Below are 27853 nucleotides of genomic sequence, written 5' to 3' on the forward strand. Positions count from 1 at the left end.
CAAAGCGCAATCTTGAGTGATGTGACTGGATTTCACTGAGCAGCACTGTACTTACGACGTACACACCACCAGGGAGTACAGTATTTTACTACTCCCTGGTACACACCAGTACAATACCGGTATTTTACTACTCCCTGGTACACACCACTGGTGTAGCATTGTGTACAAGTTATACATTGTTATGCCAGAACTGTTAGGATGAAAAAATCAACATTGCCGAAAATAAAATAATAGAACGAAAAAAAAACAGCAATTAAACTCAAATGCATCATCAAACAGAGACGGAGCCACACTCAGAAGAAGAAGAAAAAAGAACTTGACTAAGCTTACTAGAAGGATATTGGGAGGAGACAATAACAACGCTACGCTGTTAATTCGGGACAAACGGAAAAAAGTGATAAGGGAATACCTGCTCAACATAATAATAATAATAATAATAATGGTAATAAAAAGGACACGGGAAATAATCTCAAGCTTGAAATAATTGTTCAATGGTGTTAGACTTGGCGAACGACTCAAGAGGACTGCGAAGCTGGGATTGAGGAAGAGAATGTGCGGCGGTTGCATTCGGGAGGAACGTGGAGCGGAGCTTGGATTTGGCGAAGGAATAGGAACCGGTATGAAACGACTGCACGAGATGCTAGAGTATCCCAACATTTGTGAAATCGAAGAAAAAAACCCTGCACACAACAAGAAATGAAGCGAGGCTACATGTCCTAATAAGGGAAAAACTACGCACTGCGCATATGAGATACTATTGATAATAGAAATGTTCAAAGTAGGTAGTATGCAACAACTAAGACTTCCCGGCGTAACTGAGCACACCGGTACAGATTGCTAGCGCAGTGTTTGTCAAATGAGTGAGTAGTAGTCCTGCTTTAGAAAACATTACGGAGCCCACGGTTAGAACCAGGTGAAAAGTTAGCCGATCAACATCTTCAGGAGGCGAACAGTGAGCCAAAAGCCGCACGCGAGGATCCTTCGAACCCTGCACTGACCGTGGATTACAGAACGGGCACAGCAAATCCACCGGGCTCTGCAGAGCAGACGTGCTCGGTTATGACACAGCCGCCTTGAGCAAGTGGTAGCGCTGGCGCACGTTCAGTGCTCGCCGATACTCGCTGGGAATGTCGGCAATGTAGCTCATGGGGAACCAGCCCTCTACAGGCGGCGAGCTGTTCATGACCAGTCCGAAACACCAGCCTGGAGAATAAAACACCATACACGCCACATTGGCACAGAATACAAAGTGACACAATTAATACACTATACACAACATTGGCATAGAATACAAGGTGACACAACCAAACAGAACCCCTGACAACAGCATATCTGGCACAGGAAAAGTACAATAAAAAGTCTAGGGGTCAAAGGGGTGTTCCGGGTACCCGCCCGTTAATCCCAGGTCCCTTAGTAAAAGGGTACCCGTTTGGATTTCGATGATCAGGTCAGTACGAAACAACACTGCTGGAATTGTGCATTCCAGGCGGGAGTCAATTATTTACAACTCCAAGCTGCATGCCTGCATTGTTGTTGCATTTTCGCACCTAGTAGATCTATCTCTGCAACTATCAGACTCAAATCAATTGGCGAATCACAATGTGATATCAAAATGCAACCTGAGAACAGATAAATTACTATCATGGTTTATATGGAAATTGCGCAAAAAATAAAACATGGCTGCTAAAGGGTACCCGTTAACCCGCCCGTTAAGAAAATTACCCGTTCGTTAGTTAAAGGTACACCCGTTTGACCCCTAAAAAGACCCAAGCACCAGTTGCTGAATATTCAAAAACGAACTCACGGACACACACACACCATGTACCATACACCACAAACACACAAACACACACACCTCAGACATGCCCATCGCGGAAGCGATGATAGCGACATAGCAACCTGTGCTGGGATTACACCATTCAACAGCTTGCAAGGCTGATGAATTGACCGCCACTATTTTTAGCCTGGTATCCACCACACAGCTGTTCGAAGTGACTTTTTCTGGCCAGTGAATCCCTATTTTTCATTTTTCCATTTTTTTCTACACACACACACCACACCACATACTCAGGCATACACTGGCTGTTGGTAACCACCCAGGAGAATGAAAGAAAGTCAGGAAGAGTTCGAGAAAGAGAAGAAAGACGCGTGCGACCATAATCGTCGGGAATTGGACCCGCAACCTCTCTATTGGAAATCGACTGCACATACCACTGCACCATATGGGACACACGCACACACACACACACACACACACACACACACACAGAGCTGTCTTCTCCTCATACCGTCTTCAGTACGTCGCAGCACCTCGATCTCCTGGCCCTCGACCATATTCAGATCGTCCTCCTTGTCACCTTGGAAAGCGTACAATGCACGACCAACTGGACAATCTGCACACAACACAGATAGACAGACATACAGATGCACCAATACACACACACACACACATGCACACACACACACGCACACACAACGGCAGAGAAGAGAGTCAGCATAGGCACTGGAGCATTGAACAAGATGATACAGAACTTCATAGCTAATCTACTCCACAAAACATCACGTGGAAAGTCAACGGGGAAACACAACACGCCACTCTCATGGAAGACATTTACGGTTACACACACCAACTGCACATGCAATGCTCTTCCGCTGCACATGCAATGCTCTTCCGCTGCTGACTGCCCATTGCACCAACTGCACATGCAATGCTCTTCCGCTGCTGACTGCCCACTGCTCAATACACACGATAAGCAGACTAGAGGCAAGGCAGGTACAAGGAAACGAAGGCGACTCAGGAGATACCGGGAAATGATTTTTTTTACACTTTTACTCCATGAAATTTTGTGCCACGAGCTAGCTATAGGAGGTCACAGCGTGGCCCCAGCACTGCTGCAAACACTAGACTGAGCACAACAGTAGGAAGGTAAGTTGTAGACGAGGCCAGACCTCACTGAGCACAGCTGCATATATGGCTAGCGCACAGGATGGATGGAGTACACAAGACGCGGCAGGGTACTTACTCCATCGGTTGTAGATTGTGTCGCCCTCTTCCTTGAGGCACATCGGAGGATTCAGCGATGACATCCACTTCTCCATATCCTTGCTGTACATTCACAAACAGAAGAGAGCTTTGTGTATGAACGTTTTGCGCTTCCATCATTTCTAATGGCGTCTGGAAGCAGAGCCAACACAGAGGCTACCTCCCATTGTAAGGAGGCAAACTCGCTCTGACTGGCGGCTTGCAAAGCAAGACACTCAGTGGCCTTGTTTCGCATATTATGGGAGCCAACAAAGCTCTACAACCTCGTATTTATGCTTGCAGTGGAGCCATTACCTACAGTAACTGCAGACTTTACAGGAAAGTCTCTATTCCTAAAGGCAGTGAGCAAAATTGCCACGACTTTGACGAATACACGTGGACACATACACGTGGACACACACATGCATACACACACACATGCTGACACACACACAATTCTGGCTCGTGTACTGACCCAGACGATGCCTCGAAGAAGTAGGAGCGCTCTTTCCTCTGATGGTTCTCTAGGAACACCAGAGAGAACCTTAGGTCGTTGGATTCATTGCCACCCTTGTACTGACCATGCACAATGACCAATGGCATCTTGCAGTAGTCAATCACCTGAAGATCATCCAGACCCCTGCACGGCGAAAGAAAAACAACGCACAAGAAATCAAAAAGACGTTCATCAGTGTGAGGTATTGAAATGGAAAAAGTCTGAACCGACAGATTCATAACTATTACTATGGATTCGGAAAGGCGACATGCATGTGGGCGGTTGTGTATGTGACTGGCAAGAAAATACACGTGTAGCGTGAGTGGACCCAACTCACTTCTTTTCGGATTTCGTTTTCGTCACGAGCACCAGATCGTTGAACGCGTACAGGTTGACCAGCTTCTTTCTCTTCTTCTGATTGATTCGGCGGACTACGCCCACCTGATAGATGATGCGATGACCAGCAATGATGTCCATTTGCTGCAAAGGGAAGGGAATAGAAAACCAGAAAAGTCCCACTTTTACTTGCCAAAACAACAATTCTCACCTAGGCCTTCCCTCAAAACGTGGTTTGTACATGCGCCAAGTTCAGGTAAAGAGAAGGGCCGAAAGACTGTGCTGTCTGATGGCCGCCTTATGCAGGAAAGAGTCATAGCTGAACAGCCCTTCTCTTCAGGTGTGGACGAGTGCCACAGCCAGGGATATTGAGCACTAGTTGGTTGCTCCCACACTGGTGGGAGCAATCAACTTCCCTATTCCTACTTTTATGATTGTAGCATTTTCAAACAATAGGAGCTAGGACAGAGAAAGTGTTTTTACTCTGAGTTTCACGCACTAAGCGATCATCAGAAAACAGTAAATAGTCTATAGCTTACCGTGACCTTCTCGAACTTCAGCTGGCTCTCTAGCTCGCTCATCAGTTCTAGTGATCGGGCACCCTCGTTGCAACGCTTCACGAGCTGCCAGTGAACAACGAACATATGCATTCATGTATGTACGCATGTACGCATGCATGCACGCACACACACACGCGCGCGCACACACACGCACACACACACACACACATGTGTAAACACAATTCATCCAATGCCCATGCGATATACAAGTACGTACCGACTGAACGCACATAGAAGGTGCAGAGTGGAAGAAAATCAGCACAGCATGTCGCTACTCAGAGTTTCTTGTTACTAAGCAATCAACAGCAGATCATCATCAACCGAGTAAACGGTGAACTAGAGCCTACAAAAAAAGAAGAGTCAACACCAATTGAATGCATGCATGCGTGTGAGGTTGCATGTGTGCATGTGTTTGCCTATACACGACGTCAAGAGTACATAACCCCCCCCCCCCCCCCCCCCCCCCCCCCAGAGTGTGCAACGCCTGATCCAGCTCTGCATAGGGTCTTGGTCGAGCGGAATCGGATCTTTGCGTCATAATACCGTACACATCTGAGGGGAACCCAGGGAGTCGCGGGTGCTCTTGGATCAAAAACAATGGTACCCTGCCTCGAGACCGGCCTTGCGCTGGTGTGGAGTGTACGCATGACATCAGAAGATCCGATTCCGCTCGACGAAGACCCTACGCAGAGCTGGATCGGCGTTGCACACTCTGGGGGGTTATGTACTCTTGACGTCGTTGATCTCTGCAAAGAAGTACACCTTACAGGAACAAGACCTAATACATGTAAAAAAAGGATGACGGCGGCTTACCTTCTGCGTGTATTCCATTGCTCGCAGGATGTTCGCCTTCTCGTCACTCTCATCAGGCGTACGCTCCACAACCGCCTGGATAAAACCCCAAAAAGGATGGATAGAATACCGGCACAACACATCACTCTTCAGTGCATCAAGCGTAACGTAGAATCCCGTGTATAAGCCAATCTACGTAACATAAGCCCATGCCCGCGCGCGCACACATTGGCCTATGCAGATATAAGTAAAGGGCACACAGAACGAGGCATCATCAAGCATGCCTTTGAATGTACAGGTACCTGTATGAAAAATGAAAAGTTACGCAGTACGTTGCTTTGTTTTCGTCGATGCATGTCTCGATCGGTGTAGAGACACGTAAAAGCCCACCCAATACAACTTTCGAAAAAGAGATACTTCCATAGGCTTATCCACGGAACTCTATGGTACTACGAAAAGAAAGGAAAGTCCGATGAAGAATAAAAAAAATAAAAAGTACACCTCCGACGGGATTCGAACCCGCAACCCCCGGCTTAGGAGGCCGATGCCATATCCATTAGGCTACGGAGGCAACCACGTGAGTAGAGCGCTGTGTGTGGTCAATATTCAGGATTGAAATGAAAGCAGGACGTGCCAAACGGGAACGGGTGGGGTGGGAAATGGTCATGAACTGGTTTCGCAACACCTCAAAAGAGATGAAAACTCGCTCCCTGAATTGTAAACAGGGAGGCGGGTATGAAGATAGACGATGCAATGCGATTCTTCGCGTGGGGTCTGTAATGACGAAAGCCCACATCACGTGGTACGCAACCCAAGCACTGATCTGGCCTATGCATAGCAGTGGCAAGTTGACGCCCGTATGAATAAAGGCCATGTCCGGCATCAACCACGGGAAACGCCAGGCATCATCACCGCAATAGCCAGTCTTCATACTCACACACTCAAATACATGTAGAGTATGTATTGTACACAAGGGCCCTGGATAAACAGTGCAACATTAACACTGCAACACGTGATGTGAGTTTGCACCATCGGCATAACCCTCAGCAAGCCCGAATCAGACCGTACACTCCTGCCGTGTCAGGTTGCTTCGGCAGCACCCAGGGTGTGCGCAATGCCGCTAGCACGAAGTCTAGCCCTGGGAGACGGTTCAATATTGAGTCAAGGTAGCGCAACTACACGAGATCAAGACTGCATTCTCCTATCTTACCCTGAGCAGTAGTGGCATTCGTGTTATTCTCTGCATTGGCAGCAGAAGGTAGGACGAGATCGGCAGCTTATGGGCATCGGGAGCCTGCTCGAGCTGGCGCAGTGCCTTCTCGAACGTGGGGTCGGTTCTGAAGGGTACAGCAAAACATATGAACGACTAGGTGAGACATTGTAAACGTGACGGTGAGGCCAGTAACAGTTGCACAGTAAAGCTGGCCACGTTTCCACAAGAGCACAAATACTCAAACAGGCCGTGAAAGCGTCCCGAGATGTTGTCACGGATACAGACAACACTTACTGTAGAAGATGGTTGAGTTTGGCATTCTGAAGACACTGCTCACGGCAATAGCCCACGTACGGCTCGAAAAGGCGAATCTACAAGCGGAGGCGGAGAAAAGACAGCACACGATGATGGTGATATCGGGCAACCAGGCACTGCTCGTAATAAGCCCATTACACACATGTTCTGAGCTCGCATACAACGGAAAGCCCCAAGAGACGAGGAGTACAAACATGAAGTGCAGGAGGGGAGCCTTACGTGTTGCATGATCAGGTCGGACACCGACTCGACGACAATGGACTCTTCGCTGCGTTGCCGGAGGTCAGCCAAGAACCTAAAACGACACGAGCCAACAAAGGAAGATATGTCAAGGATCCTGTGGCGAGGCAACATTCGGGCAAGAGGCAATGGAAGCCGAATCAGGAAAACACCATCGGAGGGAAAGCCAGTACTGGTTTGAGGTATGAGTACAGTGGTGGCAAGCAAAATCAGAGCCCTGGAGCCGTGTGCTCGCACACAGCCTCACGTTGGGATGCATATGTAACAGTATAATTAACCGCACACATGACTGAATGCACTAGCATACAAGCACACACAATGCCAGAGACTGAATGTCATAAAATTAATGTGATATCCATGCTTTGCGGGCATGCCAGGTGCATGCATTTTACCCCGAGGATTCATTTCAGCTCCGTACGATTTGTACAAGCACCCATGACCGCAAACACGCACCCACGCACACAGCCACACACGCACGTAAACGCACACGCACACACCCAGCCACCCGCATGCAAACGTACGTGCTACTGATCTCGAGCAAGTCAGACGAATTAGAAAACAGTGTATCGATGTCCTCCTTGCAGCAAAGCGGTGTTTCTGTAGAGTGAACACAACACAGCAAATACACAACACAATGTACATTCGGGTCTGGTTTCAACCTGATTTCGGAAATTTTATTTTCCGTAACACAACACAGCAAATACCGTATGCGCGCGAATACAAGCCCCCCCCCCCTCTCGAATAGAGCCCGTCCCTCAGAGGCATTCGAAGTAATACAGTCCCGTCTCGAATAAAAGCCTGGGGCTCTAATCGAGCGCCCACAGTCCGTACGTTGTAGTGCAGTACATGAACCATGTACGGTATGCACGATCAACACAGTGTGCTTTGCGGATCACTAGATCCATACTGGAGGTACGGGATCGCTCTGGCCCTCTGGGGTCAACGTAGAGACATGCAAAAATGAGAACACACTGCACCAGAAACGATCATCTTGAAAGGTGTGAAAAATTGACGTTTCTATTGAAAAAATAAAGCCCCCTCTAAAATAGAGCCCCTCTCTGGGTGTCTTCTGGAAAAATAGAGCCCCGGGGCTTCTATTCGTGCCTATACGGTACACACCACTATAATGTTCGGGCCTGGTTTAAACCTGACTTTGGAAATTGTATTTTTCATTGCTATCAGTTTCGGCCATTTTCTCTGTGCTGCGCTGATGAGCCCAAAAAAGGACGAAACAGTTCTGTCCGTAGATTGAGAACAACCAAGAGTACATGTACATAACCCCCCAAGAGTGTGCAACTCCTACATACCTAGCTGTCCCGACAGAATTTCAAGTTGACGTCATTATTTATGATGCAATGCTCCTTGCACCAGTGATTTACAACATGTGTACGGGTGTCAACGCATCACACGTTTTTCTCTGCAATAATCTGTACAGAATCAGATGGGCTTCGGTCCACCACACGTTCCGGATTCGTCTGATAATCCGTGTACAGTGCGCATTGCATCATAAAAATGACGTCAACTTGAAATTCTGTCGGGATAGCACCCATAGTCGAGTTACACACTCTGGGGGGTTATGTACCCTTGTTACAACACAAACCATAGGACCAAATGCAGCAGGAAGGAAGAGGGGGAGGTGTCAAGAGTTCACATGAGCAAGGCCGCTACATGCTGCTAGTCCGCTGCAGGAGAGGACACTCCACACGCACGTACCGTCATCACATCCTCGGAACTTGACCATGAAGAAGTCCACTAGGACCTTCAAGCTTTTGTTATAGGACTCCTCGGAGGTCTGCAGCTCGTAAATAGCCTACATGCAGCACACAACACAACACAACCAGTCAACCACAGCATACTTGAAGTAGATATTTGAGATGGCCAATCATGCAGCGTAAAAAAATATGGCCCACAAGAAGATGTAAGAAGATATTACACGAAAGCGTCTCTTATCCAGACGCCTTAGACACGGGCATGTCTCTCCAGCTTGGGTGACTCTGGCAAAATGCTTTGATTTTCAGTCAGTTTCATTTTCAATCACACACACACACACACACACACACAAACAGGCACATTATCCAAACTCTTCTCACTGCCAACCAATGTAATCACTGCACTTGCATGAATGTATTCTATTCTAGTATGCCGTACACGTGCAATGTGGGCAGAAATAAATTATTAAAAACTGATGTGGTACAGCATACTTCGAAGTATAAATGAGCTGTTAGGGGCCGTCCGTAAATATCGATATTTTTTTCAAGACGATATTTGTTCATATCTCCCCCCTCCCCCCTCAAAACAAACATACACACGTTTATGCAGGGTATCGATATTTTTTAAAGAAGTGTAATCTCCTTGCGAAACGTGACCAACAGGAACTCCAAATTCACCGTACCGGTACACCAAGATTTACATTGCCACAGTCTCTCAACCTTGCCATGGCTGTATTCTTGGGGTTGACTTTCCCTTTGTGTAGGTCATCAACTGCATGTCTGCACAGTGCCCGCCCAACGTTAGAGATCGATATTTTTTTCAAAAGGACGAGACGAACAGGGACCAAACCCCCTCCCCCCCCCCCCCCCCCAACGAACGAATATCTTCTGTAAAAAAATATGGATATTTGTGGACGACGCCTTATGAGTTACGGGAAAATCTGAAATAAGGGCAGGTTTCCAGACGCCCGGATAAGAGACGTTCAAGTGCAATAGTACACACAATAAATTAATAGAGATGGGACAATGGTTCACATTCACAAAGATCTAAAATTACAACTCCATGCCTCCGGCCACTCGGCACTTGCTTTCCCCGGACATCAGTGCACATGATGTGTGCCATTGGTGTCCTTCAAGCAATCATCTCTGAACCTAGCCTACCCCCCCCCCCCCCACCATCCCCCCCCCCCCCACCCATACACACATAACACATAATTATTATGACTGTGTAACACACACACACACACACACACACACGTGCACGCACACGCACACGCACACACACACACACACACATGCAAACATACACACACACACAAAACAAACACACACCTCCTGAAGCTTGACCTCCGATGACGATAATTTCTCCAGGTAGCCACCCTCTTGCACCTAAGCAGAAATTCAGATCGCAAAGCAGACCAAGAGCATTGACTTGCTCAGAACATGCGACTGGGATTCACCAACACCGTAACACTGTTGTATAGATGCGCATGCAGGTGCAAAAGTAGGTGAAATGACACCTTTATAGAGCAGTGAATGATATTAGTTCCGCGGTCATGCCACACAACAAAAAGTCTCAAAATTTGAGACTGTTCTTTGTTGTGTGGCATGACCACGGAACTAATATTATTCACTGCTATCATTAAATTATTGTCTCCATGTCTCCATGTTGCTTATTTTTATACAGCCCTTATCCTCCATAACTCAGACTACAGCAATAAAGCAAACGGTTAGGTCATCACTGTTCACTGTTGGTGTTTGGTTGAATGGGGGGTTTTCCCTTATTTATACTGCGCAGGGATTAGAACACATACCGTCAAGTCTTGTATAAAAGCCGCACTTGAATAGAAGCCGCAATTTTGGGCCCATCAAATAACACATAAGCCTGGTTTTAGTGTTGACATACATAGAAAAAACCTGTCTTGTATAGAAGCCTGAAAATTTTCACCAAGAAAGTCATAGAAGCCGCGGCTTTTATACAAGACTTTACGGTATAGTAAGAAACCAGAGCAGTTGACCAGTGCAGTCAGTATACTACATGGATAGCATGGACAGCCACTTCCAGACAGTGCTACCAGTCAACAGGACACCGGCAACACCAGGTCATTCTCAGTTTTTCATTGACCGCACACATCACTTCCAGGATGCTCCAAGTCAGGGTCTTGAAAACGGGATTCACAGAAGCATTTTCGCCACGAAATAAGGAAATCCTCAAATCACACCCATCGCGCAGCTCACACAAACGTCCCAACAGGTTCACTGCAGAAGTTGAGCTTGGTGATGCGATAATTATGTGATTCGGATCTTCTTTGCCAGGTTGTACGCTATGTTCAAGAGTTGCTTGTATATTTAAATATACTGTACTGTATTCAGCCACGCAAACGCCTGGTTGCCGCACACCCTTGCATTGTGAGTTTGCATTGCACTTCGGCATCGCAGATCGCATCACAATGAGCACTGCATCGCAAAAATGCTTCTGTGACTCCCACTTAACGTCGCCTCGAGCGCCTACGGGCAGAATAGATTATGGGCTGCGTTCACAGGCTGCGTTTACCCGCACGCAACATTACATGCACAGTATACTCACTCACCTGTGGTAGATCACGCCAAAGCGCTCTCATCTCCATCATGGAGACGACACCGGAGGCCTGCGGCACAGGCGGAGACAGGTCGGCAATCTTGGAGTCGGGTAGCATGTCGAATTCAGTCTCGTCAACATCGCTATCTGACAGTGCCTCCGTGACATCCGATATCTGCTGAGTGCTGGGGTCACCGGCTGCGGAGGAGACACTGGGACGGCTGGAACGGGTCCCGAGGTAGTCGCTACACGACGCCATTCGTTTACGGCACGTCTCCAGCGTTACGTAAAGGTCTTCTTCGTCCTTGAACGCCGCCGTCGCATCGTCGACTACGGGTGCGTCGGCTTCTGCATCTGCTTCCACCTGCTGCACGGGTGCCGGAGGGGGTGGTGTGGGCATTTCTACGCCTCGTCTTGTCACAACATCAACAAGATCCGCTCCTTTCCCTCGGCCCTTTGTGTGACGCGTGGCGGTCAGCTTCCTCCTCCGGTCATTTGACACTAGTGTACGCAGTGTTGCCCGAGGGAGGGTGTTAAATTTGCCGAAGGAAATCTCACTACTTTCCGTTGCAGTTGGCGACTCCCCGTCCACATCCGCTTTAGCATCCTGGTCCTGATCTGGTAGCTGTGCATGCCACGTGCTGGCCGGTGCATCAGGGATTGTTGTCGTGGCGGATTTGCGGAACGCCATCTTCAAGAGCTTTGTGCCCTCGCCGTTGGAGGAGGGTGCACGGTGCACGCGAGAGTCGGCGGTCGGCAGTGCGTTCTTAGCAGTGGTCTCAGCCTGTGTGCTGGTGCAGGTGCGACGCAGATCCTCACTCTGATGCTTGTCGCTAGCAGTCTTACTACTGTTACCGATGCGTGCGGTCACTGTTTGCATGATGGACTTCTTGCTGATGTGACGGCGGTTCGGCTTGGGGCTGTCCTTGTCGGACGAGTTGAACGAGCGAATTCTCTTGCAGCGCGCTTGCCGTAACTTGCCGTTCTTATCATGCGTTTGTGTGTCCACATCGCCCTCCGCGTCTTGGCCTGGGCCACAGTAATCATCCCCCATGGTTCCAAGTGCACTAGATGCAGCCTGGTCCGTTGAGCCAGATTTTGATTGTTCACTACTGCCAGCACCGCACAACACCCTGCTTTCATCAGGACTATCCATTGATGTTTGATCCGACGTGCTGTCTTGTGAAACGGATGGTGAGGCTGGACACACTGGTAGCAGTTTCGGCGGAGGTGGACGGGGTGGAGGCGCCACAGCACTTGCCTTTTCTCCCGACACGGACGAGAGCAAGTTTATCAGCTTCGGAGCTTTGCTTTTAGCAAATGTTGACGCACTCGGCAGCGACGAGGCAAATTTTGTTGGCGGTGAGGTACAGCGACGTGATGGCGACGCTTCCCTGGACGCTGCTGGCGATGAACGGATAGACAGCGGTGCTGGAGACCTACTTCGAGAACTCACCGACTCTCTTTCCATACGGACATTCGATCTGCCACGAGGTGGAGAAGGTGGCCGCCTCTGGGGAATGTTTATGGGCACGGTGACAGGCTTCGTAGCATCGGCGACAGTATTAGCTCCATCAGCCGCTGGCATTTCGTCATCAGCCGCTGGCATTTCGTCATCAGCCGCTGGCATTTCGTCATCAGCCGCTGGCATTTCGTCATCAGCCGCTGGCTTTTCATCATCAGCCGCTGGCTTTTCGTCATCAGCAGTTGGCTTTTCGTCGTCATCATCAGCCGCTGGCTTTACGTCATCAGCCGCTGGTTTTACGTCATCAGCCGCTGGCTGTCTGTCAGTAGATTCCTCTCTTGCTTGCGCTGAATGGCGCCTCACATTGGAACGGCGGACAAATGTATGTGACTTTGACTGGTAATCCAGCGAACTTGACTGGGATTGTTGAAGTGGTTTTTGTGGGGAGTGCTGTGGTGATGCTACAGGCATCATCTCACCATTGCCCATACTGCTGGAATCAACGCTAACCGTACTAGCACTACTACTATCATACGGCTCACTGCTGGTCTGCGTCACACTTAAGGACTCGGAGTTGCCAGGCAAGATAGTTCCGTCCTTCTCCACGGCACAGGACTCACGCTCGCCGTCGCTCGGCTGGGAAGCGTTAGCATCTGGCGGATTGTCACAAAGAGACTGTGGACCCGACAGATCCTGGCTCAAAATAGATTCCTGCTCTTTCTGGTCATCAGGACCCACAGCAGATCGGCTTTCTGTCGTTGGTATTCTTGCTTCTTTTTTCTCCTCATTGATTACATCACATGACTCCGCATTTGAGGACTTGTCTTTAGCATGTTCTTCTTTATCGGGCGTTGCTTCTTTTCGCTCTAACTGCTGAGTTGAAGAGGGGGATTTCCCCGGTGCTTTGTTCAGCGAGGAGCGTTTCGATTGCCTTCCCTGGCCTGGCTTTGTAAGGCTCGGCTTGGTCTTCAAAGGAGGCTTTTCTGGCCTTGGTTGTGATGGCGTAGATGAAGGCTGTCCTTGTTTGCTTGGCGCATGCCGCGGCAACTGGTTTAATTGCTTATCTTCGGTACCCTTTAGGTTGTTGCGGATAAATCCAGGTTTGGGCTTTGAGCCCGAGTCACTAGCATCTTTCATTCCCAGGGGCTGTTGTACTTTCTTGAAGTCGGAGGATGCAGCGCGAGAATCGCCTCCCGAAAACAGCTTTGCTCTTTCCGCTACAGACGTGCTCGTGGACGATGGTTTGGAAAACACAGTCGATGATGCGGACGGACTTTTGCGAGGTTGAGAGGATGCTGAGGAAAGTGCTGACTGGATGGGTCTATGGATAGCCATGTCCACAGTACTCGAAGAGCTGGAGATAGACTGAGAACTATTCCCTTCAGAGCTGCCGGGACGACTTGTTAGTCGACCGGACCTGGTTGGGACCGGTGGTTTATTCCCGGGGATGCTGGTTTTTCGGGCAGCCATCCTGTCGGGACTTTCTCCAGGAGAGGGGGTTAACGGCGCCGACGAAGAATCAAATGCCTCGGCTTTTTGTCGAACGGTACAAGAGGACTTGCTGGTGCAAACGGCAACAGCCGCGGCTGCTGCTGTGACGGTCCGGCGAGAGAACAGGGATGCGGATGTGCTTACCTGGGACTGGCCATTGTCGCTGTTGTTGCCACCATCATATTGAAAAATCTTGACAAGATTCTTAACATTAGGGGGCGTGGAGGATGTGGGCATGCCGAAAACACGTCTTTCAACAGGACCAACGTCGCAGTTAACGGCTGCAGGAATCTCGTTCTCGGATGCCGAGCCAAGTTTTAGATGGTGGCCACGGTAGTGGGCACGGCGATCAAGCGATGCAGAGCCACGCACCTGTGCTGCTGCAGTGGTGGGACCGCTGGTGCTGTTGCAGGGTAGGTGTCGGCACGATGACAGCGACTTTGTCTTTGTGACGGCCTCCTGCGCGATACTGACGGCCAGCTGCTGCTGAAACAGCGAGGAGTCGCCTCTGTCCTCGCAGAATATCTCTTGCAATGATCTGGTCAGTTTAGCTTGCTCTGCGGACAAGTGAGAGAAAGTCAGATGAAGAGAAAAACATGTAAGAGATATGCAGGAGAATAGACAGATTGATCTTTCTTGTACTATTACAATATACAGTGCTAGTTATTGGGTGCCAAAGAACTGGGGTATTCCTTGTAGCCTAGGTCGTTCCACATTTTCGGGAATACTGGCCGAGGCGCTTAGTAGTTTGCGAGCCCTAAAATTTCACCCAGTTTGAAAAAAATCCACACGTTAGGTGCCTCCTCCCGTACAATCTTACCTACAACCTTTCCTAAGCTGGACGGCCTGCATGCACCCGTACTACGTCATACTCACCTTTCGTTCCGTTGGCCTGGGTAGCTACTAGCGCCCATGTTTGCCATAGCTACCCAGGCCCTTTATATAGGGCTTGAAAGTGATGACGTCAAAAACGGCCTGGGAGTAGTAAATTGACATCAGATTTCTATTTTGGATCCACTAAGGTGTGACTTTGCTATTGCCTCAGTATGTGGGTGCATAGCAACCCACTCATGTCGTATGCAGGTGCAACTTTTACTTCGCCACCAGTTGTCACCCCGCCCCCACTAGCCAAATCAGTCAGTTTCACTGGCAACATCACCTTGCTGTGAGTGAGACCGCTTGAAATGTGCTTGGATCCATACAAAAACTGGATCCAGGTGGATCCAGTTTTCGAATTTTTCAAATTGTTGCCATGCCATTGCTATGGAGTGACGTAGCACTTTCAAGCCCTATTGCGTTGTTTCTCAGTCGATCTCTCTCTCTTCAATAATCTCTTTCTCACTCTTCAATGTAGTCGTTTCGTTCGTCTTGGTCTCTTGTCTCGTCGTCTATAATAAATGCCGTTCCCAATAATTTGTTCCCGTTGTCCGTTGTAATGCCTGGAGAAGATGTCGTCAGTTGTCCATCTTCGGACTCAAAACACACAAAGGGCCTTGACGTGACCAGCGCTAACTTCAGAAAAACGAGAGAGCTTGGAAGCTCAGGGCCCTACGCTATGCTTTTTTTGCCTTGATGACCTAGACCAAAAAAATCATAGGGATGTGAAAAATTCTTTTAAAAAAATCCTTTTTTTAAGACATAACCTGGGATTCGAACCCGCACTATCGCGCCCTGCATGCATCCCCCGATACACTTCGCATACATACTAATTCTTCCAAGTTGTTTCACATTATGATCTTGCATTTGAAAGCCCTATTTGAATATGCATTGTGGCCAGCCGTCTTTGATGGTACGGTACGGTAGGGATAGGTACGGGACAGGTACGATCGAGGGTAATACGACACCGTCTCCCGTACCGTACCATCAAACACAGCTGGCCACATACAGCTGCCCGCAATATTCAAATAGGGCTTTCAAACGCAAGATCATAACGTGAAGCAACTTGGAAGAATGGGAATGAATGCGAAGTGTATGGGGGAATGCATGTAGGGCGATAGTGCGGGTTCGAATCCCAGGATATGCCTGAAAAAAATAGGAGAATTGAAAATTTTATAACATCCCTATGATTTTTTTGCCGTCAGATACGGGATAGCGCCAGGCGTGACACAAACACACAAACAAATACCAAATTAAAGCTGTGTGGACCCTGGCTAGCGCCAGACGTTACTGAAGTAACGTCTTCTGCATAGCTACGGGAATAAAATATATTCATGTACTACAGTGTATGCACAGTTGAGTCACCATGTGTGTATCTGTACTACAGTGTATGCACAGTTGAGTCACCATGTGTGTATCTGAGTCACCATGTGTGTATCTGGATGTCATGCTTGCTGACATGCTGGCCGGTTCGTTCTTCGGCGCGCCATTCTTCGGCGCCCGACAGTGCAGCAATTAAAGTGGTAATGACATCCAGTGGCAACAGCGAGTAGAGGTTGGTGGTTGTGAAGAGGAGAGATGCAGCAATGTGATACAAAGTTGTTGAAGTTTTACTTGCGACAGTTTCCTAATATCAACTCTTCTGTTGCGAAATTGCGTTACGAGTATGATTTACGCATGTTGTTGTACAGTCGTCCCTCTCTAATCCGGCACTTGTTAATCCGGAACCCTTGCCAACAGGCGCACTTTCTGATGAAACCGATTTTTTCGTTCAATTCCTACATCGTAATCCGGCACTTGAATTCCGCCTCCGGCAGTGACTTTTTGAAACGAATCGCTCAAACTGCATGTAGTTTGATTTCATAATCCGGCAGTCGTAAATCGCGTACCGTACAGGTGCACTCCTTGCCAGGCCAGTCTGGTCAGTGCCGCGCGCGCGGGGCCACTTCAGAGTTCAGTTATCGATCGAATTCAGTTGACAACTGTACTCGACCTCGCGCGGGAGAGTTCAGTTCGATTGGTTGTTAGGACTTTTCCGAACCCGAACTCAATTTATACAAAGAGAAAGACCAAGGAACTACAAGTTACGCTATACTGTCCACTAACACCACCAGTTACTAAACAATCAGCGACGATGCACGACACTGACCGACGGTACTGACGTTCTACAACTAACTGGCTAACAGCTCTAGCACATCTTGGATGCGCACTCCAACAGCCTTCCAACTCTGGCACAAGCATCCAGTGCACTTGCTGATGCAATTGTTTGCTTCGAAGGACATCCATCGTTCGACCTGCATGATGTCGACTGCTTGCGTGGCCTTCTCAAGAGGGTCAATGTTGTCCAGGAGACAACTGCTAAGCAGTCAACCATACTTTCTTATTTTAGCAAGGAGTAGTGTCCTGCCAATTTTCAGGTCTGTGTGTGTGTGTGCGTGTGCAAGAGTACATGTGAACATGTTCTCTGTTTTACTTTATCACTTTATCACTGTGTATATTCCTGGAGAACAGTTGAGAATATAAAGTTGTGCACCAAATACTTGGATCGACACGGAAAACCCTGCGTTTTGACGTATGACACATGCATGCAATTGGGTAGGGCCGGGTCAGAGGGCAGGATTTCTTAATCCAGCACCCTCGTTAATCCAGCAGAAAACGCCGTAGCAAAAGGTGCCGGATTAGAGAGGGACGACTGTATTTGGTTCTTGTCTCGTAGAGGCCAGTGTCTGACGTCATATACGGTCTAAGTGTACGTGCGAGTATGGTGTGATGTGTGACGTTTACGATATGTGGTGCATGCAAGAGTACGCGTTGTCAGAGTGTGAGGATCTGCTTCCGTCTGTGTGAGAGTGCCTGTCAAGTGAATGCGGTACATGAGCAGTGCTAGTTTGGTCTGGGAATGAGAGTCATGTGTGATTTGTCTGTGGTCGTCTTGGTCATGTGTTCTGTACGTATTAGTCCCTGATTGGTCGTCCCGATTTGTCGTCGCCTTATTACTACTTGTTCTTTGTTGGTTTTTGGTGTCTTTCTCGTCGTCGCTTTGGCTCGGTCTAGTCTTTTCGTCTTCCTCCTCCTGCACCCTCGTCATTAAATTTTGTTGTTGATACTTCGAAGTATAAGAGTTGAGACACACAATGGAGAGTTTGCGTTGCTGTGTGGCGGGGGCCAGGGGGAGAAGGCAATAACCCAAACCTATTTTGGTTTCACTTCCACAGTGGAACCCTGCTCATCCACTCTTCTATGATCTTGTTCCATCGCCGGCCGGTGAAATTGTGGTTGGAGCAGTGCAGAATGAGCACAGTGCAGAATGAGCACAGTACGTTCAGTTATCCCGTCTCTCGTTAACTATTGGGGGGGGGGGGTTGTTGTACTTTATTCAGCTTCCGCTAAAGTCTGCGAAAACAATGGTTTAGACTGAGGACAAGCGGCTCTCCGACAAAGGGCCATCGCGAAGGTGAGAGCACGTTCAGTGGCAATACCAAATCATCTCTGGTGAGCACTTACTGGTAAAATTGAGTGCACCGTTGCTGCTGTGCTTCACTCTGCGCTGGGGAGCCTGGAATACGTCCCCGTGTGCACTAGTAGTAGAATGTACAGAGGAGTCGGAATCTGGAGTAGAAAAGACAAGAACATACAATGCACAGGACAACATGAAAACGTCACAAGAAACAGATCAACTGGATTCAATCCGCTACATACTGTAAGACATGTTATCATAACGAGTCGCAAATTTAACGATTGTCCAAAATTCATAGGTTAACGAGACGATATGTTAACGATCTTGCAGTATTCCGGCATATCCACACACAACATGTATGAAGCATTACAGCCTCAAAGAATCTTTGCATAACGAAGAAATGTCGATCGTTAAAACGTTAGATTTACTTCCTCGTTATATATACATGTCATACAGTATTCTGAAAGGCACAATCTACCGAAACCGCCGTTAGATACAGTCCCAGCACAACAGCTACACAAACCGTGTCCCATTAACACAAACTTCTTACTCAGACGGGTAATCGACTGCAGCATCTGAGAGTACGAGTATACCACGAGCACAATACATATAACACAGAGTACAATCGAAGGATATGTCACCGTCAGAGTCCTAGACGTGTCACGAGCAGCTGAGAGTGTACATGGCATGCACCCTACGCACATGTACAGCACGAGCAACAATTTTGCTTTGTTCCAAACAACATACACAAGTGTGCGCACGCTGTGGTGACGGGAAATCAAGCACACAAAACACATGGCCTGGCTATTTTTTGTTCAAAAACGTACACATGGCTATACGGCGGGTTCAAATTGCAATGTGGACTTCTGGGTGCAACTGCGGACACTGGTGGCCCAGCCAATACAATTCGTTGCTGTGCGCACTCGCTAGACTTCGACTATACCACCAGGACCACTGAGCAGACATTACGCCCTCTTCAGACCTCTCTGACTGGTCCAAACCGAACCAACTCATGAGGCAAGCAAAATAGCATCACGTCTTCCTGCAACCTGTGTTATGCTCGGTGTTGCAGGAATGCGAGCATGCTTTCCCTACACCAGCAGTACCGGACCTAGAGCGTGGCTGTGGGTGTGATACATTGGTGTGGCCTAACACTTAACAGCTGTGCTAGCCAGCGGCTTGCCAGCACACCCACCACCAGGAAACAGTGCACAGCGCACAAAAGCTCCTCCACTTCTTCGGTCAGAGTACTTGGCCGATGCTAGCAACTAGAAACAATGTGATCGCCGCCAGCCGAAATTCACGTGTCCTGATGGCCAAGCAGGGCGCGAGTGCTTCTGAAGTCCACAGGGGGCAAGCTACTCACTGCCAAGGGCAGCCAACCTTGCAGAGACATTAACACACCAAGGGACGTGATGCATATGAACTTGGTGTTCGGTCCGTCTGCAAACCAAATGCACACTAAGCAGAAGCCAGCATCTGTGTGTGGCTTGTCATCCTGATACTGGTCCTTGTACTAAACAGAGATTGATCTAGCTACGTCTGAAAGCGAACTGCACCTGACACACTGAGATGACGCACACAGCCAAACCAGTGTTGTGCTTCAACGATGACGACGGTGTCACACAGAGATGAACATCTGGCTGCCTGCCTCGAGAGCAGCAAAACAATCCACTGCCGTGGAATAGTACCAGCCAAACAAATTCAGATTTAGGCAGTGTTCGACACGTGCAGGCCACATGTGAAGAAAAAAAGCAGACGTGTGCGGACATGGGATGATGGTGGAAGTGAACGATGAATCGAATTGACACCGCAACACCTACACACTACAGCCACTAGTCTGTAAAGCAGCTGCAATTTTGGACCAGTGTGCAGAGTCCTTCCTTCAATACCTAACTCATCTGTATCACGCCCTGTACTAGTATGCATAAATCCACAAACTAACTTCTGCTGCACAACCGGAACCCATGGGGCTATGTTTTCGCAGTAAGTTCATCAATTCATTCACCGCAATCAACAGCTTACTCGATGTGCAGAGACAAACACGGGCACCGCCAGTCTTAGCCTGTCGCGAGACTCGTCGTGAACGCGCTCGAGCTTGCGTGTGTGTGTGTGTGAGTGTGTGTGCGCGTGTGTGTGTGTGTGTGTGTGTGTGTGTGTGTGTGTGTGTGTGTGTGTGTGTGTGTGTGTGCGTGTGATTGCGCACATGTGTTTGTGTGCATCCATGCTGAAGTGGTTGTTTGATAAACTGCAGACAAGTCACCCCTAGCCACAGACCACACAAGAACCTGTTTGACAACATCTTACATTTAATACCTCCAGGAATGACTAATCACCGACTGGAACGGCCTGGCGGAGGACTGTCATAAGTGGAGACTGGCCTGTAACACCATCCAGCCACCGAAACCTGTGTCCCGGGACTTCATTTGCAGCTGCGACCGAGATTTTCATTGTCACCGGGACCTTACTTGCCATTCAGAGTCCTGTTCTCCGTGTCGGTTAATTCAGGACCTTCCAGATCTCCGGATGGGCATTATTGCATTGTATTGTGTGTGTGTGTGTGTGTGTGTGTGTGTGTGTGTGTGTGTGTGTGTGTGTGTGTGTGTGCGCGCGCGCGCGCGCGCGTGTGCAAGTATGTGGACGGGAAGATATGGCATGCCAGTAGGTCGACTTCCAGGTACCAATGTTAGGTGGACACGTTCACAACAGGCAGAGATGACGGCACACCCAGAATACGCTGCGCTTCTGGCATGCTGCTTGTTCAGTGCTGAACCCATGTGTTCCACAATGTGGAAGGGCCAGCCATGCAAACTCGCCACACTACAACTAGTACACTCTCTAACGCAACTATTGCGTACATGCTTTTAAAGGGTGAAGTTATTTCCGCCACACCACTCTGGAACGAATAGAAATTGTTCGAAATCAATCTTCAACTTCGAAAACTGTGTCGATCAATCATTCAACAGCCGGTTGGGCTTGCTTTTGTTCATCTCCTTCTGGCGAAATGCAAGCGTTGAGCATTGCGCGTTGGTCAAGAGTGAACATCGCTCAATTACCAGTTGTTACAAAACGTTACCGCAATAGGACCACGCCAGACATACACACTACAAAACACTGTTTCAGCTACGGAATGACAGTATACGTGAACATTGAGAACTTAAATCTTTGTGAAGAGACTGACAGTGACACTCGAAACTGATGCAGAGGCCGACGCCGACGGCCTTCCGCAAAACAGCCACGCGCCACACTCGGCCACATGTCACTTTTGTTTCGAAATTATGTACCAACACCTGCTCGACACCGACCTTCACCTATGAAGCTGTGAGAAAGGAAACAGGCTAACTACAATGCTCGGCATCGTCGACCATTCGCAAATGTAAAGCCCTTCCTGCCATGATCTGGACCGGTCCTGCTCTTCGTACACCACGAAAGCATTACAGTCGAGCTATTTACTACACAAGTACGAAAGAAACTCACCGCATGAAGCACCAGGCGAAAAGAAAGTGAGGTTGGCCGAACAATCTGCAAGGAAGAAGGAGACATGTAGAACATATCCCTTCACTCGTCAGCTGCAGAGCTGCACTAGCACTGAAGTCCGAATTTTTTTGACCAATTTCAATCTGTGATCAGGCAAGGAATATGTACCTTTTGCCACAGCCACAGGTACACCAAAGGCCAAATCTATCAATTGTTTTTCTCCAGTGGCTGTTAGCTCCACTACAGTTGTAAGCTTGGGCAACGCAGCCGCAGTCCAACAGGAATACAAATTTCAAAAAATCTCCTTTATCTTCAGCTCGCGCTCAGTGCAGGCCAGGCGCCAGGATGAAAGTCTGCCACCGATACTGCTCATCTGCTCAATGCCTACAGCCGGGTTGTCGAGTCATTCGGCTCCAAAAGCAACCAAAAGTGCCATAAACAGCTACATACTGAAGAATCAAGGGCCAGGGCCTAGGCCAGGGGAGAAGATTCTCAGAAGAACTGCTGGAGTCGACGCGTCACGACACAAGTGCTCACGACACAAGTCACACTTGCACTCACCATGCTCACAGCTACATGCTACAGTACTGTAGCTACAATCCACGCGATCGATGTATAATGTGTGGGCCAGACTTTTTAGTCCATCCGTGCAAAAAAGCACGCGGAGGCCGGAAGTCCAAAAATATGTAGTACGTATTTTACGACTTCGTGCATGCACACGTACACAGCCACACTGTACTTGTAGCTAGCTACGATTATTTAAAAAAAATTATTAAAAAAATCAGCTACGATACGGCTCCGGCCGGCCGGCTACGATAAATAATTCGTACTGAGACTGTGCGACTCGTAGTGCAGCATCATTATTGCAAATGTGGTTGTAAAAAAAGCCCCTTGTACGGGCAAAGCAAATGTCACTTCCCAACACAAATCTGAACTTGAACTTGAAGATGTACCCAACTGTCTGGCAGACCGTTGGCGGTGCAACAAAAATCACCAAACGTATTAAGCACTAAATCTTCTATTGTTCTCTCTGTGACTTTCCGGGACCATAATTTGTCAACTGTTGCCATGACTAGTATGAGTATGAATATCAGTGAAGTTAAAGTTAGCCTCGGACTTTGGTCTTCTGTGGTGCCCTCACCAAAAAATCTGCCGGGCCTGGCCCGGTCGGCCATCCTCTAAAGGTACCGGCGTGAAAATGTCATCCTGAAGCAAGGCCCGTGTGACTTTTTTGAGGCCATGAAAGTAGGTGTACTACTTAGCCAGCAATCGCATGTCACCACGTACATTCAAAATCAACATAATTTTGCGAATCGACCTTTGAAGTTATGTAACCATGATTGAGTAAAGTAACGGTCTACCCATGAATGTCACTCACAGACCTGTAAAACGCATTGGCAAGGTACAGGCACCAGTTCTCCGAGTATTGCAACGGCAAACAGTATTTGAATCTACCACATCTCGGCTACTGTGACGGATAGGTGATACGAATATTCAGAACTTTTTGTGCTAATCTACTCCGGCAAAATTCGTCTCCGGCACTGCAAGCGGCCCTCCAAGGAAGCTCATCAGTATAATAACATCGTCGTGAGACGTCACTATCGAAACAGGAGTGCCAGGACGAATCCCAAGGTGACAACCAGCAACGAAAAGAGAGAACAATGGGAGTTATTGGCCACCCTTGCTCCTCGACTATAGTCACTGTTGAATTAGTACTCCTGAAAAACGAATGGGAATACAAAATACATGTCCCAACCACATCACCACCATGAGTTCGGAACTTAGAGGCTTACCACTTTGTAGGGCTGAACTTGACAATCATACCGATAACTCCCATATCGATCGATAGTAAGAGTGCAATCGATAATCGTTAGTGTTCACAACGAGTGCTAACGATTTTTTATGCATGCATATCACGGTGACAGTATTCTAGCCCTTGCACTCCATCCGATAGTGAATACGAGTACAATCATGCACTTTCAAGCGCAGTAATATTGATTTGTGGCTTTGATATACCGGTACTAGGCACCGGCGGATTATGCTCGAAAAGGTGGCAGATTCTGCTCGAAAAGCAGTGAAATTGGCAGAACCATACAAACCTTATGGCGGGCAATTCCTCGAATTCTGCTCCATTTCAGTCTTTATCCACATACCAAACATGCATGAAACTTACCAGAAAAAGTACCGAATTCTGCCAATTTTTTCTGCCGGCATTATCCGCCGGTGCCTAACCGGTACTGTCGTCAGCATTTCTGGTAGACTCGCCAGCAACGCTTCAGTAATACTGAAGGTACATGTACATCTATGTGTACGGAGACCTATGATTTTAAGAGTTTACCGGACAAACATACTGCTGCATTCGCACACTTCAAGTGCCATATGTAGTACATGTGAACGTATGCTTATTCCGATCAGCAACGAGTACAGGGAGAGTTTTGCCGAAAGTGCAACCAGGGCTCAGAAATCCTTGACAAATTGGTAGATTAGCAGTCATCGCGATCGAATAGACGTTCCCATGTCATGGTTATGCTGTGCAGGTTGGATCGGACGTTGTGTGTATTTCCACGTGTAGATCCACATGTGCGACAAGTAGGGCTGAAACGATCATTCAATAACTCCTAACGATCAACCAATATCATTAACGATCGATTTATTGGTTTTATCGATTCGTGTTGGCTGTACCCGTGTACCTCGAACACCAGTTTATGAAGAAATTCCATGATACCTTTGGTATGTTAGAGATTTGTGGTACCGCACTGTTGACATCTGAATCTTGTCATCACCCTCTGGCAACTGCTCTTATCTCCGACCTCTCCCAGAAATGCACAAAAAAAGAGCAAGTCTTCTCTCCCCATCTCTTTCAAAGCCATAAATCAATTGTATTGCGCTTGAAAGTACATGATTGTACTCGTATTCACTATCGGATGGAGTGCAAGGGCTAGAATGCTGTCACTGATATGCATGCATAAAAAATCGTTAGCACTCGTTTTGAACACTAACGATTATCAATTGCACTCTTAACGATCGATATGCGAGTCAGTATCGGTATAATTGTTTCAGCCCTAGCGACAAGCAAAGTTGCGTTTTAGTTCTATGGATTGATTTGAAATCATGTTTACACTATCTGCACTGTGCACACGCAACCAATAAAGTGATTGGCTGGAACTCCATCGACAATCGTTCAACCGGCGCACCTGGCAAACGTAAGAAATTCAACCATGCTGAAAAGTCCCGGATGATTACCGCTGATTCTCCGAGTCCTGGGGTCAGGCTGGATTAGGGGGCAACAGCCGGTCACGGTCGGGTCGTAGAGCATTCGCATAGTATGGCAATTCGGCCAGACCCTGCAGCTGATTTCCGATGGGCTGAAACGGTCAGGTTGTGAGAAATCGGAATAATTATGCGAATACACCGGGATTGGCCATGCTCTGAACAAGAACTTGGAGTGGTTAACATTTCAGTCAGGGTTGACCTTACCCCCATCCAGGGCAGTATCCGGCACAGTTGAAAAGCAGTGTATAATAAATTATACAGTGGTTCAGTAGAAAGACGTTTCGGGTGTAGTTCGTAACTTGACACTGAAAAGACATTTCTCAGAAGCTTGATTTGTGCGACGCGCTGTTTTTGTCCAGAATTGTTTGCCGGTGTGTATCTCAGCCTGCGGCTCGAGTTTTGTACAGATGACGGAACTGTATTGGATCACGACCCAGAGTTTCATGTGCAATGCAATCCACAGCCAATGTGTGCGTATGTGTGTGTGGGGGGGGGGGGGGATCTTGACATCTACGGTGGAACAGCGGTTGGTTGGTCGAATTCGCAAGCCGAACAGGATTTTCTATTTCCAATTCCAGGCTTGCCTGGGCAGGTGTTAAAATTATGCAGCGAGAACCAGGGACTCCATACACACACGCACACACACACACACACCATACACACACACACGCACACACACTATTATAACCGGATCATTGCGGCCTACCTGAGAATACTGATGCTGGCGATATATCCGAAGCGTCACTCAACGAAACTGCAGCCTTCCTTGGCTCGTGAGCGTCGTCGTCATGGCTAGGTTGTCGCTGGTGCTGCGGATTCGTCCAAGCTGTCGATGCCCTGCCATTTCTGTTGGGAACGCCATTGGCGGTGACCACATCGGCCAGCAGCGCCGCTGCAGCACTGGGAACAAACTTCTGATAGGGACGCTCCACTGCCGTGTCCTCGACAGCGGGCCTCTGCTCGCAACAATCCTTCATCTTCCCTGCCTTCCGCTTGCGCGGCCAGGGCACGCACGAGGCAAACATAGTATTCTTTCTAGAGGCGGTCAAACTGACTCAGGCCTGCTGCAGTAGCTGCAACTCTCCGCGGTGACGCGGCGTGGCTGAACGAGCTCCTGAACAACTAACGTTACCTCACACAGCCAGCATCCGGGCTGATCGCTGCGCAGAGTTTGTGATCCTCACGAGTAGGACGTTGCCGATCACAATAGTCATCTGGGTTGTTTGCAGCTGAGCAGCGTTTTCAGACACGCCTTACCCATTTGCCACTGCTCGGATTGAAGCCCCATGCAACAGAAGTCCCTCTCGAATTGCGTTTCTGGTTCACACTCGTCAGAGTGCAGCTGGGAAGGAACCAAACTATCACTAGTATCACCAAGCAGAAGGCGATCCTGGGTCTGAATACTTTCCGATACTAATCCGGCCGGGATGACTTTCTCTTCGGCCTTCCACGACGTTTCTAGGGGTGCAACGCGTGTCGCTTTCTTGACCCCGATGCCCCTACCTCTGCAGCGTCAGTTTCAGTTTCTCACGTCTGAAACTGGGCAGGAAGAGTCTGGGAAGGGAGCGAGTTCGCTGGCCAATGCGTGGCCGTGGCATTCTGCACGGTCTGCTGTCTCTGGCTTGGCTCGAACAGCTGGACCTAGAAACTCTTGGCGTGATGGTGTCGCTGCATGATGAGCGTCGTGTCCTGCTTGACTGCCACTGCTGATAGGTACGTGTTCTGTGGCAGGCTCGTCTCCAGGAGAGCTGTATTAGACGGAGCTAGTGGATGGGCCTATAGGCTATGGCAGACAGTAGGTCTACTCACACACAGCACTCAATCTACACATGTGCAGAACGCATTTGCACTGCATTAGCTTCACCACTACCACAGTACCAGGGAGGGCAGGGAGGGTTCATCACTAGTAAATTTAGTAAATAAACTGTGCGGCTTTGCCGCAGTTGCTCAGCCAAGTGAAGTCACATACAACCACACAATGGTTGGCGCTATGCTTCAGAATTCAGGTGCACCTCCTGCTAGCGGTTATGGTATGGCGCACTCGGGGCGATATGCATGGTCGGCGCAACAAGAAGACGTCCGCACGACAGGCAGCGTGCAGATGTAGCATCCCTGCCGAATAGTGAGTGTCGTATACCGTTCTGCACCTCTAACTTACTAACTTGGAGGCGCACATGCACACACACACGCACATAGATCTACGACGACACGGTGCAACACTCCCCGGCGATGACAGCATACCATCCGCCCTGCTGCCCTGGTCTCCCCAGCAGGACTGGTAACCAGAGAGAACGAGAGAGAGCCAGAGCGAGGGATGGCTGCTTCTCGCCCGTTTGATGCCGCCGGTTGCCTTGGACGGCGGGTGACCCTACTCTCTAGAGGCAGCTTTAGACCTACTGTTGAAATTGCTTGTGAAAGCGTGTACCCATGGTAAGAACAATACCATTAGCCGCACTAACAACACATAGTCAGCAGGATAATTGTGTAGTTGCAGCGGATGAACTCGGCGAAAGTCACTCGACTCCATCTCCGCATAACTAACAACTTCCAAAG

At 48.6% G+C, this 27853-nt stretch overlaps 1 protein-coding gene and 1 non-coding gene across 4 annotated transcripts; both read right to left on the reverse strand.

The window, feature by feature from the left end:
* Positions 1 to 156: 156 nt before the first annotated feature.
* LOC135818282 (serine/arginine repetitive matrix protein 2-like) lies at positions 157 to 27208 on the reverse strand. Of its 3 annotated transcripts, XM_065331631.1 has the most exons (17): positions 26007 to 27208; positions 22028 to 22072; positions 18598 to 18702; positions 11275 to 14774; positions 10016 to 10072; positions 8688 to 8784; positions 7496 to 7571; positions 6954 to 7029; positions 6714 to 6790; positions 6417 to 6543; positions 5228 to 5302; positions 4394 to 4477; positions 3856 to 3998; positions 3498 to 3662; positions 3024 to 3106; positions 2289 to 2393; positions 157 to 1203 (listed from the first exon to the last, which is right to left on the reverse strand). In XM_065331631.1, exons 1-17 carry the CDS (start codon positions 26323 to 26325, stop codon positions 1058 to 1060), a joined length of 5280 nt encoding a protein of 1759 aa, XP_065187703.1. In that variant the 5' UTR covers positions 26326 to 27208; the 3' UTR covers positions 157 to 1057. The 3 variants fall into 3 exon arrangements, with proteins under 3 accessions (XP_065187703.1, XP_065187704.1, XP_065187706.1); XM_065331632.1 differs by lacking the exon at positions 22028 to 22072; XM_065331634.1 differs by lacking the exons at positions 22028 to 22072; positions 26007 to 27208 and adding an exon at positions 19378 to 19964.
* On the reverse strand, positions 5705 to 5777 carry Trnar-ccu (transfer RNA arginine (anticodon CCU)). The gene has a single exon. It is a non-coding gene; the product is annotated as a tRNA-Arg (tRNA).
* Positions 27209 to 27853: the final 645 nt, after the last annotated feature.

The sequence above is a fragment of the Sycon ciliatum genome, chromosome 5 (assembly GCF_964019385.1).
Source record: "Sycon ciliatum chromosome 5, ocSycCili1.1, whole genome shotgun sequence".
Classification (NCBI taxonomy): Eukaryota; Metazoa; Porifera; class Calcarea; order Leucosolenida; family Sycettidae; genus Sycon; species Sycon ciliatum.